General features: G+C 47.3%; 1 protein-coding gene across 1 annotated transcript in view; it reads left to right on the top strand.

Annotated features, from left to right (window-relative positions):
- Positions 1-17,432, top strand: part of DOC2B (double C2 domain beta) — a 2,126,151-nt gene extending 2,108,719 nt beyond the window's left edge. The window contains exons 8-9 of the mRNA XM_086958530.1: positions 5,324-5,420; positions 16,906-17,432. Coding sequence (XP_086814656.1) covers positions 5,324-5,420; positions 16,906-17,042 — 234 coding nt within the window. The 3' untranslated portion in view covers positions 17,043-17,432. The remainder of the gene's footprint in view (positions 1-5,323; positions 5,421-16,905) is intronic.
- The last annotated feature ends 454 nt before the right edge of the window (positions 17,433-17,886 follow it).

Genomic DNA, 17,886 nt, shown 5'->3' with positions numbered 1-17,886 from the left:
AGAGGATGTCCGATGTGGCTAGGCCACCACAATACGTTGATATAAAGCACGTGCACAGCGCCACTCTAGCGTCACCCCCTGCCCACAAGAAGTGACCCAATACGGAATTGACCTGCCGAAACCATTGGGGTGGGATTGGGTGCGGATGGTTCTGCAATTGATAGAGGAGGCGCGGAAGGGCGACCATTTTAAAGATCACCGACCTGCCATAGATGGTAAGAGGCTTTTGAGACCAGGTTTTAATGTCCGTCTGGACCCTCTCCCACACTGGCAGCACGTTACGCTCCCACGAGATCGTCGCGGACTCAGACAAGAACACTCCAAGATACAATATGCCTCCGGCTGCCGCTCGCAAGGCTGACGCCCACAAGCCCGCGTCCGCCCAGTCACCCAGCACCCACAGGGTGGACTTACGCGGGTTAAGGTAGAGGCCCAATACTTCACCAAAGATACGCATGATCTCCAAGACTCGGGGGCCCGATCTATTTAGATCTGTGAGGAAAAAGAGGACGTCGTCCGCATAGAGGGCGATTCTATCGGTAAGGCCCCCTTCCCATACAAAACCCCGTAGCTGCGCACCCAAGAGGCGAGAGGCTCCATGATCAATGCAAATAAATATGGGGACAGCGGGCAACCCTGACAAGTCCCCTGCGGCGATAGTTTTTTAGCCTGTCTTGATAATATGGCCCCTGGTTCCCACAGTAATTCTGCATTTTTACAACAGTTTCCCTCCTGGAAATTTTATTAGCGTTTTTCTGGTGAAATAGTCCAAAGGAAATGGTTGTTGGGAAACTCTTACCCTGGCAACGTTGAATTGCTGAGTCGTTCAGACAGTCCATTTTCAGATAAACTAGAAACTCCTCCAAACTTGGAATTTGGGCCTTAATATCTGGATTTCACACTATTTCACTTAGCAAACAGTCAGAGGGCCCTACCGTGCATGGAACCCAGATGCCATTCATCATAGTCTCCAAATGCTCTCAATTCTGAAGGTAATCCTTTAATGCAAGTCTAGAACCGCTTCTGTCTTACTCATCAGCTGGTGTCTGACTGTACATATGCAATGGATAAGCTGGGGGTCAGCGATCATTCCTCATGGCCTTGGAGAAGACTATTCAGGGTTGTCACTGACCCACACGTCACTCTCTACAGTCTCTTTCTCCTGGACTCTACACAAGCCCATAACTAGTCTATTCTCATAAACTCTTACACCATTCCCAGGGAAAGAATAGGCGACAAACACAAACATACACCCCGGCTATCTTCCCGTGTACGTTCAACTTTTCAACTTTACACTAGAACACTTGTGCTTTCAACAAACTGGCAGCCATGAGGGAAAGTTCATTTTTCTTTGCCTCCGGGCAAAGCAGAAAAATGTCTATATCGGATATCACTAACATCTACCCTTCCTGCTCCATACCTCCCATCCACCGAGCAACTTATAACACTTACTTTCAAGAATGGCCACTCCTACCTTGCCATAGGAATGTTGTAGGTCCCCCAGATGGCAGCCCAAGTTATGAACCTACAGAATCGGCACAATCAGATTATCGAATACCTCCCCAATCAACACACTGACAGTCACTAAGTCTGATTACTAATGTAGTTCATTTATTTTACTCTGCTCCTTCAAACCCCTCGTCAATGTACCAATCTTCGCTGCTCACACACTATTCAATGTTTTTTGCTCCACTTTCAGCACCTCCTTTCATCTCATCGCCAGGCATAATTCTTTTCAATACACAGTCCTGGTTTTCCCATCTGCAGGACGCCTGGAACCTCCACTTTGGACAAATCCAAAATTATTCTCTTGTCTTCACATTCACTGAGAAGTCGTCCACCTCATCTTTGGTGGCTGGAAGTTTATCTTTTTTGACCTCCTCTTTTTCACTGGAATTCGCCATCCCAAGACCTGCTGGTTTTAACCCCCAGACGAACCTCCAGTGTAAAAAAAATTAGCCTTCCCTAGACACCATGATAAACATTGAATTTGTTATTTGCCATTGTATTCCATTGTCTGTCCCCCCAGTCATCACAGCATCGCAGATTAATTTAAATGCGTGAACATACATTAAAATAATTTCCTTCAAAAGCTTTTTGGCTGACTACATTGGCACATATGTGGTAAATTTGTGCCTCAAATGCTGCATAATTACCAAAGTGGCATAATTTCTGTTATTTTGCATAATAAGGGGAATGCAAAATTACTTAAATAATGCTGGCATCATTTAAATTTCACCCAGGTTTACTCATTTCTCCAGCTTTTACTCTCTAGTTATTACTGTAAAGCTACGTTTCGAAGTGATGTCATCCTTAATGCAGAAATGCAGACTTTACTTTTACTGCCCTTACCTTGAGTTTGTTACTATACCATCACAAGATTCACCAATACTTTACCCTGGCTAACTCACTGTCAGATGCAGCTAGTTCAATACTTGGGGATTGATTCCCCTAAACATGTATGAGTTCGGGAAGTAGTACTACAGGAGCACACTTTTACATACTGTTACATGCCTTTGTGAATCGGCCCTGAAATTTCTAACTCCCTGTTAAAAAACTGCAAAGACAGCACACGCTTCTCTATTTGTGCTAACGGTTTATAAATATGACCTAAATATTGTAATTTTATTCCCATTTAAAGGCAACGAACAGCATTCGGATTCAGCAAATCCGATTCGGAACCTATGTTTCCAGCTGAATCGGACAGATTTCCGAATGACTGATTACAATGCAAGTAAACCGCTCAGGCTGTCCGAATCGATTCCGAACGGCATTCGAACAGCCTGAATCGCTCGGAGTCGAATCGTACAACTCTATGGACATGGTTTCCGAACAAGCAATTACGATAACCGATTAAAACACCGTTCCGATTCGGTCTGCCCGACATGAAACGGCTGTCGGAATCTGACTATGGGGGACCATAGCAGGCCCCCTTCACCCGGAGGCCTCCGGTTAGGGATCATGGGGGTACCCAAGGGACCCGTCTTTTCAACCATGCACATTGTCCCACGCACCATAGGGTGCCCGTTACAGGGTGCAAGGTTTTCCACAACCACCCCGTTTTTAGGGCTCGCTGCGAAAAGCTCGCTCTCGCAGAGAGAACTATAGCTGTCGGCTCAGCCGACAACGAGGGGAGACAGGAGCTGGCCAGGCGCAGCATTTTCCAATAGGATTAGGTCGCGCGCGTGAGCTTCTGCATTAGAATGCATGGCCAAAAGAATCGGATCGCGACTCGCGCCTCGTGAACAGTTCACGTGACTGACTTTGGAATGCAGGGGGAGTCAGCAGAGGGGCGCGCAGCGCTGTTCACGAGGCACGCGGCGCTGATAAACAGGCTGGCTGCAGGCTTTAATAACAAGACATCTCCCTCATAAGTGCATAAGCTCCGCCGTAGCCGGTAGTCTATTAAATAGGGCACCGTTTACACAGCGGCCCATAGTACGACTGCCAAGAGTACTAATATGTGCATTTACCACTGTAATGTCAGCACTGGTGTTTCATGGGAACGGTGTACAGGACCGAGTTTACAGTGAAATACTTTATTTTAAATCTACCACCGCTGGGCCCTGGGCGGAGGAGGTCTGCGCAGGCCTCGTGTATACCCTTTACAACTTTGCACCTTTAAACGGACACCCTCCGGCACGCGGGCGCGGACACACTCACGAGCTGCAGTGTGGTGCACTTCTGAAAAGAGGAGACACGCATGAGGGCGCAGCTCCCTCAGACGGTTTATGCGCAAAGGCCACGACCCCCGGGTCTGCTCTGCATCGGTGCGCAGGAAAGTGTCCAGAGCAGGGCAGTTGGTGAGGATTGTGAAGGCCCCAGCAGACAATTTATGGCAGCCTTTGAAATTTATCACAGACTCAGCAAAAATAGTGAGATCAAAGGCAGGTGGGAGGGGTATGGATGGAACTCGCCACGGTACCCAATGACGTCCCGTGGTTCACCCCATCTCACACCGCCCCGTAGCCTGGCTGTTAGGCCGCAGTTGTTCTTCTGTACATTTGAGAATAGTGCGCCGAGGTAGCTGCTTGTTCTTCTGTTCTTTGCCCCCATGACCTCCGAGACCTTGGGTAGCAAGGCCATGACAGAGATATCTAATTTACACATATGAAACACACGTGCACACCCAGACCACGGCCCTGGCCGCGTTTGGGACAAAACTGGGAGAAGCGCCATATTACACAAGTATATTAAAGTGCTTTTGCCGCTCTCCACATACACACTGCATGCACTCTCACGTAGGGGCCTTTTAAGGATTTTGCGTGCCCTGGGCCAGACGTATTTCAGGGGCCCCTGATTGAAATGGATTTAAATTTATTATACAATTTCAGCTCGTTTGCCATATTTAGCCAGGTCCCTAACAGTGCAAAGGAACACTGTGCAAATTCAAAAAATATGTTTTTATAAAATTTTCACTGATAGTGCCGTGTTTTCGATATCGTAAACGGTAAAAAAGAAATTACAAAAAGAAACTAACATGGAATCGCTCCTATCAGCTCCAACTGGTGGTGTAAAGCAGTGTCCTAGAGTTGCAAGGCCCATGCCTCTTCCAATTCCTCCCCTGCAGACAATAAAGCAACAAGCATTTTCAATGCAATAGGTCTCGCAATTGCGAGAGTTTAACCTATTGGCATTGTAAATGGCTCAAACTCTAACAACTGCAAGACCTATTGCATTGCAAATGCTTGTTCAATTGGAGCCTGTGTTCTCGTTCGGAACACAGGCTCCCATTGAAGTCAACGGGAGTCTGACCGAACGATGTACGAAGCATCGTAATCGGTCGGTCGGACTCGCAGAACTCGATTAGTTCGGAAACTATTCCAAAACCGATTCAGTTGGAAGACTTTCCTGATAACATCATAATCGGCCCCTTAGATGGGGCCAATTCACAATTGGGGCCCAATTCACAAATGCTTGTAAGAATACACAAAACAGTACTTTCAGAGTACCCTTATGCCTTTGTCAATTGCCCAATAGTGCAGGTGCATGCCAAGGCGACTTTAGGGTACAGGATGTTAAAGTGATGGTATTCCACATAATGACTCCTACAAATGGAGTGCAGTCTAACTACCTCTACTTTTCAGTGAAAAAAACTTTCAGCTGAAAAGCTTTCAATCAAGTGTAATTTACCCTTTTAATTCTCTAGAATTACATTCCTCAATACATGTTTCTAGAAAAATAACTAATGCGTTGTATTCTTCTACAGCATGTTCTCAAATCCATGTGCAGAATATATGGTGAAAAAGCGAAATATATTAACTGAATAGAGATGAAAAGAAAATTGTTCTTTATTGACTCTACTCTATCTTTTATCCTCTAGGAGTTTTTCTATGAAATAAAGCATTGCGATCTTTCTAAAAAGACATTAGAAGTTACAGTGTGGGACTACGATCTTGGGAAATCCAATGATTTTATTGGTAAGTAGTGAGTAATGAGATATGCCCTTAACAAGCTGGAGACCTTGCCCTGCCTCAATTTGTGTGCCAATATAAAGACTGAGAGGGATTCCGGTTATGTTACACAATAAATATTTACTGTCCGACCCATCTGGCTTGGGTTGACTCTGCAACAGTTACTTTGGGCCCAATTTAGATCTTGGCAGAGGGGTTAATCCATAAAATATAAATCCCACAGGATATAATGGAATTTACATTTCAGCAACAGGATATCCATTACCTTTGTGACGGAGTAACGCATCTCCCAAGATCTATATCAGGTCCTTTGTCACATTGAGAAAGGGCACAATTCAGATGGATTGAAGATCAGCAAGAGAAGGGCTACAAGAAAGGTGGAGGCCCACACCACTAGAACAACAGGTCAAAATGCATACTAACTGGAGACACAGAGTGTTATGTTGTTGCCCTCTTAATGTCATACCCCAAAATAATGCCTAATACGTAGGGACCTTCTCTTGGTAAAAAGAGAAATCAAGAACATGGGTCATGATGCAAGGCTACCATGAGGCTGAAAGTGGAGGGCTAGGAATAATGGGGGAAATGTTTTCAGCACAGAAATGAAACGGAGTGGAAGATGCCAACTCCAAAATCATTTTAAAATCCTTTAGCTTGGAAAGCTGTAGTAACTAGGATCATTTTGTAGGCAAAATACTATCACCCACACTGAAGAGAGCAAATGGTTGAAGTGTGCTGACCAATTTCCCCAATGCTGTATGTTTCCGTGGCCTAAATCAAAATCTCAAAGACACTACAACATACCAATGGAGGAAGTGTGCTGTCTGAAAGCCCCTCTATGTGCGTAGGAACGCATTTTTATTTTTAAGGCTTATATTTAAAGACAAAACGTCTTCGCTCTTGTGGGACCTAAAAAAGTAACTGACAGTCATATATGAGAAAAACATCTAGCAGAGGAGACACAATTAAGTAATGTATTGAGAGGCAAGTTGAAGCATGGCTTTATTGTGTTAGAAAGTACTATTAACTATGGCTCATCTCTATTTACGGATTGCGCTATCTTTGGAAATCGGCCTGGCGACCAGCCCTCCCAAGGATTTTGGGGCATATTACCAACAACTAGCGATAATTATCGCTATGTTGGTTTAGCGGCGATATTTTTATCGCCGAGCTGCGGCGATTTTTATCGATTAGGAACCTTGCTATTATCAAGGTTTATCTCCTAAGCGATAAAAATCGGTCGAAATGCATGAATATCGCTGGAAAGTCCGCGATATTCATGCAATACCGAGCTAATGCTCTTCGCCATGTTATCCACCTACCATTGGATAACATGGCTAAGAACTGCTCAGGGACAGGTGTTAGCTTTTGAAGATATACGCGCTTAGCGCGAATATCTCCAAAAGTTGGTAATAGGAGATAGCAATGTTAGCGACTGTTTCCAGTCGCTAACATCTTGGCACGTCCACTTTGCATGTCATTAGTGATAAATATCACTGACATGCAAAGCGGGGCCCAAGATGGTCGCTATCTCCTACTAGCTGTCGCTAACTGGTGTTAGCGACAGCTAGGTAATAGGGAGATAATTTTAACTTCGCTTTTTTGGCTTTTAAAGCCAAAAAAGCGGAGATAAACCCCCTTGATAATATGCCCCTCTGTCCTTTTTTCCAGTCTCTTGTCTTTGACTATTTCTTGTGATGACATCCTTCTTACTACAGCCAGAAATTGTTGATCCCTTACAAAAGAATCATCTCTTGGAGATGCAGTACCACATCAGCTCTGTTCAAAGAGATAGTTGATCTTCCAAAAACAAAGAAGATTTCATATTTACTCTAGTGATTAGATAGCTGCAAACGCATCCTGAGCTCTGTGGGAAAGAGGAAGGACTCTCTTTCATGATATGAAACCTTCAGCTGTCTTAGTATTGAGAGGTGTAAGATATGAACCAACCCGCAACAATAGCCAGAGACATTTGCATGCTGGTAATCTGACCACCTCAGATTACATTGAACCTGTGAGAGTTCGTAAACTCAGCAATGGTGCCAATGTATGACCTCAAGTGTGATTTTACTGACATTCTGTCAAATTATACTGACCTATGACTCATCCTTAAATATATATATAATGTAAAGGTGCACTAGAAGTCGCTAAATAACTGTTCATCAGATGGCAAACTCTGAACAAATTCAGCTGTAATCCTACTTGTTTGTTGTCAAAGTTGAGTCATGATACTTATGGCTTCTGTATTTATAGTAGCATAGAGACCTCAAGTTAGAATACAATGAAGAAAAAGTTGAGAAAACGCAGGTGAGGTGTAATTTTGAATGGTGAGGGAAGAGAATAACCTCCGTCTTACCTCTTTAAGGTGATGGAGTAAAAGTTCAGAGTTTGCACTGTCTAACGTCTTGGTGCAAATTTTGAATCCCAGCTTGACTTGAGTGGATGGATCTTTGTCCCGAATTAAGACTTAACATCAACAGCATCTCAATAACAGTGAAGCATATTTTCTCCCACAAGAATGGCCGAGAGTAGTAGATTTTCAAACCATTATGCGGATTAGCAGATTAGCAAAATTATAAACTCAAATCAGTCAGATTACTCATAAATCAGTGATCAGCTTAGTCAATATGATGCAAGGCAAATCAGAATAACAATTACACAGCCAAATTATTTAAAGACTATTTTAAAGACTATCAAAAAATGTAAGACTATTTAAAGATTATTTAAGTCATGAAAGATTCGACTCCCCTGAAGGGAAAATCCCTAATGCTAAGCTAAGGTTTTAGACGAGAGGTCTGGGAAGTTTTGAGTAGCAGGTGTCAGCAAATGAAGTCTCTAAGGCAGAACCAAATGAAGGTTCTAATCAGACGGAGAAATAATGTCTTTGCTTGGGAGATTAACTATGTGAGCAGCGACAGAATAAGCATAGAGTCTCAAGAGAGGCAAAGGGGCATCTGCCGTGAAAGGTGGACAGGAGCAAATCTAACTGTCTACCATAGCGATGCACAATTAAATCATAGAATTCAACAGCCTCGATCCTTCTTCCTGCTCTTATAGGGAAGGAACCAATCAAAATGAAGCATTTGAAAACTCCAGGTGTCAGCCCTCTTCTCATGAATCATACAATGGAAGATTTCAGGTTCATGGTCTTCATAGATATCTTGTTTAGCTCATGAAGAGAAACACTCAGTGGCCTCAACAAAAACTTTCACTATAAGGCCCCAGCTCTTGTGGAAAGGGGCGACCAATCGGTCCCCCCGAACGTATGATGGAGTACCCCGATCCCCCCGGGAAGCCATTTTGGGCGGGAGGCGCGTCTCGGCTGGTATGCCCGAAGCGGCGTAGCCGGGGCGCGCTTTTTCCCGCCCAAGAGTGGGTTGTCCTAGACACTGAAGCCGTCCGCCACGCCCTGGAGGCGGGAAGAGGCGGGTTTACGCCCGCCCAGAGAAGAATAAGAGGAGCCACAAGTCAAGGAAGCATCCTCTTGTTCCTGTGCTCTGAAGCTGCACCTCCTCGCTGCACGTGAGCTCGAGACGGAACGAAGAGCCAATTTTGAATTTAGTAATTTCTCTCTTTTCTCTTTCAGCATTACAAATCGCGTCAGGACCTTTCACCTACGTGGGGAAAAATGCCGGGCAAGAGAGTCGCAAAAAAGGTCAGCACCGACCAGATGCTCCGGATGTTGGTGAAAGACATGGCAGAGATGAAGAGAAAGATGGCGGCCAGGGACGGTGCGGGAAGGCCAAAAAGACCCAACCCGACGGAGGCCCCGGTCGGAAGAAGGAAGAGGGCCAGGAATGGGTCAAATGAGGACGAAGTCCCAGTTCCGGAGGCTCCCCCGGCGGGCCCTCCAAGACCAGCGGAGATCCCCGCGCCGGCTCCTGCCGAGGGCCAGCGGATTCCCGTTGTGGTTACCCCAGTGGACGATGGGGACATGCCCCCTGAGTTGGCCGCCCAGTTGGCGGCATGGCTGGGTAATAGCAGCGGGGGTTCCGTGGCTCCGGGGGACACGGCCGAGGAGGCCAAGCAATTAATGAGGCAGTTGCGGCAGTCACGAGAGGCCTCGAAACCTCCTTGTCCGTTTGTTTCCCCGCAGGCTCCAGTAGAGCAACCCGCAGCTGGCACGAGTTCGGCGGCAACGGCGGTTACAGCTTCTAGCGCAGGTAAGCAGCTAATGCCGATTGCGGGGAAGGGGTCTGTACCCTCGAGAAGGGAGAGGTTGGCTCAGCATATCCCGATGGAAGTCAAAGAACGGATATGGGCTGAGAAATATGTAAACATGTTCTCCTTGCTAACTGATCATTATGAGATTGAGCATGTGAAAGTTCAGAAAGAGCTTATGCATCCGAGTGTTTGGCGCGCAAAAATGGCCGCCTTTAGAGTCGATGAGACGATAGGTAACTGGGGTAGAGCATTTGGCATATTCACTTCGATTATGGGGGAACGGAGACCTGACTTGTTGACCGAGTTACCTGTGTACCAGTCACGTATTATGGAATATTCTCAGACATATGTTGGCAATGAGTGGTTCTGTTATGATAATATTTTTCGTAAGGCTAAAGAGTTCGATACGTGCCTGACGTGGGATTGTTACGACTCCATTTCTTGGCAAAAAATGGAAAACTCAGGCATGTTAAAGGCGCCATTGTTGGGGGGGGGGCGGGGGTGAGCTTTCCCGCCAACCATCCGGGGCGCCCTTTCGGACAGGGGCAAGTAATGAACATCACCCAAGGCCGAACGGCAATACAGGTAAAAAAGGGGTATGCTGGAACTTTAACAGGGGAAAGTGTACGAGGCCCCAGGGGTCATGCAAGTTTAGGCATGACTGTGGGGGGTGTGGACAGTCTTCGCATCCCGAGACCATGTGCAGAGCCAAAACGGGTGATAACGGAAGTAGGGCAAGCGCCAAACAGGTCTGACATCGTCCGAGGGGCGGCTTTACCTACACCGGTTGATACCATGGCAATGATTTCTTGGCTCAGCGAATACCCTGATCATGTCTCCGCTGGGGTGTTACGGGACGGTTTTTCTTACGGTTTCCGCATCCCGGTGGGGAATTTTCAGGGTAAAGCACAGTGTAGGAACCAATTATCGGTCCTGCATAATACCGCAGTGGTGCAAGCGAAGATTGGGAGAGAAATAGCCCGGGGTCGGGTGGCGGGACCATTCAGCATGCCACCAGTTCCTAATTTTGTTTGTTCACCCTTGGGAGTGGTCCCCAAGAAGGACCCGGGTGAGTTTAGACTGATACATAATTTGTCAGCCCCGAGGGATTTGTCAGTTAATGATGCATTAGACCCAGAGCTTTGTTCGGTGCGGTACGCATCCTTCGATGATGCAGTCGCCATGTTGAATCGCCTGGGGCCCGGAGCGCTGATGGCCAAATCTGACATCGAGTCCGCGTTCCGGTTGCTCCCGGTACACCCGGACGATCAGCGTCTCCTGGGCTTCATGTTTCAGGGGCGTTACTACATGGATAGATGTATGCCAATGGGCTGTTCCATATCTTGTGCTTATTTTGAAAAATTCAGTTGTTTCCTGCAATGGGCATTCACAAGGATGACGGGTTTTCAGCATGTCATGCATTATCTAGACGATTTTCTGTTTCTGGGGGCAGCCGGGGACACGGAATGTGCACAGGCTTTAAAAGAATTTTGTGATCTAATGAGTCAGTTCGGTGTGCCATTGGCGCCAGGCAAAACTGTGGGGCCATCGACTTCGCTCGAGTTTCTTGGAATAGAGCTCGATTCCGAAGAAGGTTGTTTCCGGTTGCCAGAAGAAAAAGTGCGGAAATTCAGGGCTTCGCTTGAAGCATGTATTAGAGAAACTAAGGTGAACTTGCATCAATTGCAGCAGATTGTGGGTCAGTTGAATTTCGCCCTTAGGATAATGCCAATGGCCCGCCCCTTTTCCCGCTCGATTGCACAAGCCATGGTCGGTCTTAAAGAGGGGCACCACCGCACGAGGCTCTCGGCTGAGATTCGCCAGGACATGCGCATTTGGTTGGCATTCCTGGCGGACTTCAATGGTCGGGTTGTCTGGATCAAGCCGGCGGTGTCCTCCGAAGAGTTGGGGCTGTGGACGGATTCGGCGGGGAGTATAGGCTTTGGCGCCATATTTGGCAATCATTGGTCGGCGCAAACATGGCCGTCATGGTGGCACGAATGTGGACTTACGAGTAATATTGCTTTTCTTGAACTGTTCCCTATTCTGGTGGCTTTGAAAACATGGCCTGAGGGGTTTAGGGATAACTCTGTGGTGTTCTGGTCTGATAACATGACCGTGGTTGAGTGTATCAATAGTCAGGCAGCACGATGCAAGTGGATCCTGAGGTTGCTCAAGGAAATTGTTTTACTATGTATGCAATTGAACGTGCTCTTTAGAGCGAGGCATGTGCCAGGGGTGCTGAATCAGGCTACTGATGCGCTTTCTCGTTTCCGTATGCAGGCCTTCTGGGGTTTTCTGCCCACAGCGGACCCGGTGCCGGCACCATTTCCCGAAGCTCTCTGGTCTCTCGGTGCCCCGAACTACAAAACCTCGTGGGAGAGAGTTTAGCACCCAGGACAAGGAAGGCATATGAAGGGGCGTTCCGTTCCTATTGGTCCTTTTTGGGTTCCGCTAGGAGGGAGTTGTGGGGCCAGGAGGAATTTGTCATAGAATTTTTACTGTCATTACGCAGGGCAGGCAAATCGGTGGCTACGGCCCAGAGGCATCGGGCCGCCATTTCCTTCATGGCGCGGGCCCATGGTATCCAGGATCCTACAGCGTCTTTCGTAGTACAGAAAGCGCTGCGGGGGTGGCAACGCCTTGAGGGTCGCAGAGTAGATGAAAGGCACCCGATAGGTCTGGATAGGTTGGCCCTGTTACTGTCCGTACTCCTTGCAACATGTTCATCCCAGTCGGAAACAATATTATTCCGGGCCGCTTTTGCATTAGCATTCTATGGGGCGATGGGGGTAAGCGAACTGGTGGCAAGAAACAAGCAGGATACGGGGGGGGGTTTGTGCCGAGAGCACATTCAGGTAAAAGGGGAGACGATGATTGTCTCGTTTGTCAGGTCCAAGACCGATCAGGGGGCGATCGGGGACAGTGTAGTAGTCCAGCGGATTCCTGGATCTCCCATGTGCCCGGTGGCATGCGTTGAGGAATATTTGGCGCAGAGGGCGGCATCATGGGGGGGGACATTGCTGAGGCACGCGGATGCCACCCCACTGACAAGGTTTCAGTTCCAGCGGGTGCTTGCAATGGCAATTTCGGCCGCGGACTTGAACCCGGGCGAGTTTGGGACTCATTCCTTCCGGATAGGGGCTGCTACGGAGGCTACAGCCAGGGGTCTGAGTGTGGAAAAAGTGAAACAGTTGGGGCGTTGGTCCTCGAATTGTTACAAAAGGTATGTGCGGTTGCACATGTTGTGAAGCTGATATCGTGTACTCACGCTTCTTGTCTTTGTTTGGTTACAGTTTCGCAAACCTACGAGGCGGGGCGGACTGTGCAGTCGACCCGACACCTGGGAATCAGCGGTCAGAGATCACCGGCTGCGGAAAGAGTGGTGTGGGTCGTGGGCCACTCATACGTGAGGCGTGCCGCGGACGTATTCAAAGCAGGTGACATGATTCACACAGCTGGGGAATATGGGTACAGGGTGACCTTCTACGGAAGGGGCGGGCTCTGTATTGACCAGTTTCAACAGTTTGTTGAGGGTTTGTTAGGGCGGACAAGGTCACCGCCATCGATACTCATAGTACATCTTGGGGGCAATGATTTGGTGACCACTGGTAGACGACTACTTTTCGAGGCAATACTATCCACAGTAAGTTGGTTGGCGAGAAGAGTTCCAGGGTGCACGATTGCATGGTCCCATATGATTCCACGAAAAGTATGGCGGGGGGCTAATTCAGTGTCTGCTATAAATCATTCTGTGAAAAAGGTGAATAACAAGTTGGGTAGACTGTTCCGTACCAGTACATTGCATTCGATTCCTCATGGTTGTATCAGGGGGGACAATATGTATCTAGAGGATGGGGTCCATTTGTCCCGGGTGGGGAATTCTTTACTCATAGGAGACTTCGTAGCCTGGTTGGGGAGTTTACAGCATGACCTTTAGGTAGGAGTTTTGTGGGGGGTCCGGATAGCCGGTCAACTATCCGGCCTGTGGCGGTAAGGTCATGATCGGTGAGCAGTCATTGGAAGATCCCTAGGGGGGGGCGTCACCCATTACGGATGGGAGCGCCCGGGGGGAGGTGGCCATTGGCCCCTCAACGGGGAGGCGGTCCCTTCTAAAGGACGGGACGCCTAAAGGAAAGGGAAGGCGGTCAAGGCCCCTCCCTGGATAGGAGGGGCTACAGGCCCCTCCTGGGAATTTCCCGGGGCCAGGACATCTGCGACGGCAGATGTGGTAAGTTGTGTAGGGTGGGGAGGGGGGTCTACGCTACCTTCTAGACACCTCACACGAGTCCTCGGATGACCACGTACATGGCGTCGAGTTAACAGGGGCCCCCGTCAAGACAAGGGAAATTGGTATGGCACATGAGGTGCAGTCCTCTGTGCGGCCGCCCCTCACAAGTGAGGGGGGAGTTCTGGTTTAGGGATCTGACACCGGTTACGACCTTGCCGTTGGCCCTTAACGTTAGGATGTACAATTTCAATTTGAAATGCATTTTGTAAGGATGTTAGTATCGGCTAGGAGAACCTTTGTATTAGATATGTGTTAAGGTTAGCCAAAACATCGCAATGTGGATATGAAATTGTACATGATATGAAACTGTTATTTTAATGTTTTTGATTTTGTTTCATATTTTAATAAATACGGCCGGGAGGGTAACTCCCTCCCGCCTTCCAAAAAGTTCAGAACTGTTTCCGGTTTCCCAATTCTTGGGGATTGTGTTGAGAGGGGGTGGCGGGTATCTCAGCCATATGGAAAGGGGCGACCAATCGGTCCCCCCGAACGTATGGTGGAGTACCCCGATCCCCCCGGGAAGCCATTTTGGGCGGGAGGCGCGTCTTGGCTGGTATGCCCGAAGCGGCGTAGCCGGGGCGCGCTTTTTCCCGCCCAAGAGTGGGTTGTCCTAGACACTGAAGCCGTCCGCCACGCCCTGGAGGCGGGAAGAGGCGGGTTTACGCCCGCCCAGAGAAGAATAAGAGGAGCCATAAGTCAAGGAAGCATCCTCTTGTTCCTGTGCTCTGAAGCTGCACCTCCTCGCTGCACGTGAGCTCGAGACGGAACGAAGAGCCAATTTTGAACCCACCCACCATCCCCTGAAGACAGCAAGTTGTAGTAGTATAAAGTCTTTTTTACGTGGTAGTGGTTTTTTCTTGCAGGTTGTTTCGGAATAAAGTTTGTGATTCGGTTGCAATAAAGTGGATAACTCTGTGCAGTATGCTTTATTAAAGACTTTCATCAGAGTGATTGGTAATGTTTTAGATGTTTTAGATGGTTGATACTTTATCTGTTTTAAGTAGGAATGTTTCTTTCTTTTAGTCTTAGTCTTGTCGTATTTATTCTTTGGTCGGGCGGTAAGGTCATGATCGGTGAGCAGTCATTGGAAGATCCCTAGGGGGGGGCGTCACCCATTACGGATGGGAGCGCCCGGGGGGAGGTGGCCATTGGCCCCTCAACGGGGAGGTGGTCCCTTCTAAAGGACGGGACGCCTAAAGGAAAGGGAAGGCGGTCAAGGCCCCTCCCTGGATAGGAGGGGCTACAGGCCCCTCCTGGGAATTTCCCGGGGCCAGGACATCTGCGACGGCAGATGTGGTAAGTTGTGTAGGGTGGGGAGGGGGGTCTACGCTACCTTCTAGACACCTCACACGAGTCCTCGGACGACCACGTACATGGCGTCGAGTTAACAGTGGCCCCCGTCAAGACAAGGGAAATTGGTATGGCACATGAGGTGCAGTCCTCTGTGCGGCCGCCCCTCACAAGTGAGGGGGGAGTTCTGGTTTAGGGATCTGACACCGGTTACGACCTTGCCGTTGGCCCTTAACGTTAGGATGTACAATTTCAATTTGAAATGCATTTTGTAAGGATGTTAGTATCGGCTAGGAGAACCTTTGTATTAGATATGTGTTAAGGTTAGCCAAAACATCGTAATGTGGATATGAAATTGTACATGATATGAAACTGTTATTTTAATGTTTTTGATTTTGTTTCATATTTTAATAAATACGGCCGGGAGGGTAACTCCCTCCCGCCTTCCAAAAAGTTCAGAACTGTTTCCGGGTATCCCAATTCTTGGGGATTGTGTTGAGAGGGGGTGGCGGGTATCTCAGCCATATGAGCATACTGTTGGAACTCGGCTTCTGAAATAAGAAAAAATGCATGCATAGCAAGCAGAAGCAAAACATTTCATTTAACATGGGGCCTTTCCAGTCAAAGCCTTTAGTGACTATGCCTAACTTAATGTTAACACACTCTAACTATGAATAATTATTAATGTAAAAATCACTAATTATGATAAATCTAAATTTAAAATCCACTTGCACATAAGTAAGCAATAATGTATCCCTTTGTACCGGTTGCGGGGGAGCTTAGTGCTTCTCATACCAAGAATGAACCCGCCTCTCTCCCTTGGCCCTGTGGATGTCTTCCTTGCAGCGGACTTCCATAGAGTCTTCTGTATTTGTCACCTACGCGATAGCAGGGCTCAAAAGAGCACCCTGTGATTGTATGGTATAATGTATGTCTTGGTGGAATGTGCCCTAAGTACCAGACTAGGAACTACAATCAGTAAATGCTTTGGAGAAGATGTACTTTTCAAAAGAAGGGAAATAGGCCAAGTGTTCTAAGCCTTTTTAGAACATTGGAATCTTGGAAGCTCCATTGAAAACAATAGCGGGCTTATAATGGCTGGTATAAGCCCGGAGCTCCAACATTCCAAAGCTGCTTTGTGGCTGTGAACAAAGGCTTCAGGGAGCCTGAGGGTTTTCAATCCCCTCGCACTCTCTGAAGCCTTTGTTTCATTTGTTAGAACATTCTGCCTTCTAGTGGCAGAATGTTCTTATAGCCTTATAGCCCTTCATAACAGGGCTATACCGACTATTAAAGTCCAACTGCCTTGTTAAAGTCCCTCGCCTTCGGCTCAGGCCTTTAACACTGCCACGGGCCTTTAATAGCCGGTATAGCCCGCTACAGCGGGCAATAAGTCTATAAAATTACTCTGGCCCATCTTTGGTGTCATTTTTCGCACAGTCAGTATTTTTTATTTTGCATTACCTTGCACCATTGCTAGTGACTTAAAGAGTACACCTACAAGTACCAGAATAGGAAATGATCAGAGTTGAAAATTCAGAATTAGTTGAGTGTCTTATAAAATAATTGCAATAAAATATTTTACGAAAAACAAGCAAATTAGTCGTCATTTAATAGATCTATTTTATGTTGCACATTCGCCATCTCCCAAAGGTGAATGTAACCTCAAGCTTACCACTGCATGTTGAAATACTACAATATGACACACCTAGCTAACTCCTTCTTTTCATTTGAATCTTTCCTCAGGTGGAGTCGTCTTAGGAATCAATGCAAAAGGGGAACGCTTAAAACACTGGTTTGACTGCCTGAAAAACAAAGACAAGAAGATTGAGCGCTGGCACACACTAACCAATGAGCTACCCGGATCTTTCCTCAGCGATTGACCTCAGAGACTCCCATACATCCTGTGATGTCATAGCATCGCTGTACTGCCAAACTGGATCGAGGACCGACTCATGCCTTCGGACATTTGGTTTATTTGCTACAGGATTCTGTATCAAAAGGGATCTTCATCATTCAGTGAGGCCTACAATCCATTGCCACTGTCCAGTAGACCAAGTCCCCTGGGGTTGCCTCCAGCAGTCTGAGATCCCTTCTCCACATAGCTTCAAAAAGGGATTGACTGAGAGGCAGGCTACTGGCATTGCGTCCTCTTGGTGTCCAGTGATAACTAGAAAAAGAGATTAGAAGGAATTGAGCCCCAGTTTATTCCCTTTTCACCCCTCCAGTCCAGCAATGTTTACATGGTTTCTGATGTCAGAGTGAACAGTTTGGTGCTCATTCCCCACACCGACGTTAAGGTCTGTAAAATACTATCCCTGTCATCTTCAAGGCTGAATGAAGATTATTCATTGAAAAGGCCACAACCACCCATGCTCACGTGCAAAAACACAGAGGCAGTGTGCCCCTAAAACGTCTCTCCTATAATTCATTGTAAATGGACTCGGAGATGGGTAATGGGTGTGCCTGGGAGGTTTTAAGTCAAAATGGGCATGACATGGTTAGAAATGGAAAGATGGACGCACAAGGGGTCGAAGATGAATATCCCTGGATTGAATATGCTCGAGCACCAGAGGAAGAATTTGGGTAGCTACTGACGTCACCGTTGCCACTGGTTGGCCAATTACTATTTGACATATAGGCAGAACATCTTTTTTTTTGGAAATTAGTTACAGCTGAGGCATATGTCATGTTGAAGAGACAGGCTTGCTAAAGCATGTGACAATG

Source organism: Lissotriton vulgaris, chromosome 2_1 (assembly GCF_964263255.1).
Source record: "Lissotriton vulgaris chromosome 2_1, aLisVul1.2, whole genome shotgun sequence".
NCBI classification, from domain to species: Eukaryota; Metazoa; Chordata; class Amphibia; order Caudata; family Salamandridae; genus Lissotriton; species Lissotriton vulgaris.
This window is presented reverse-complemented; position numbering and strand designations above follow the sequence as displayed.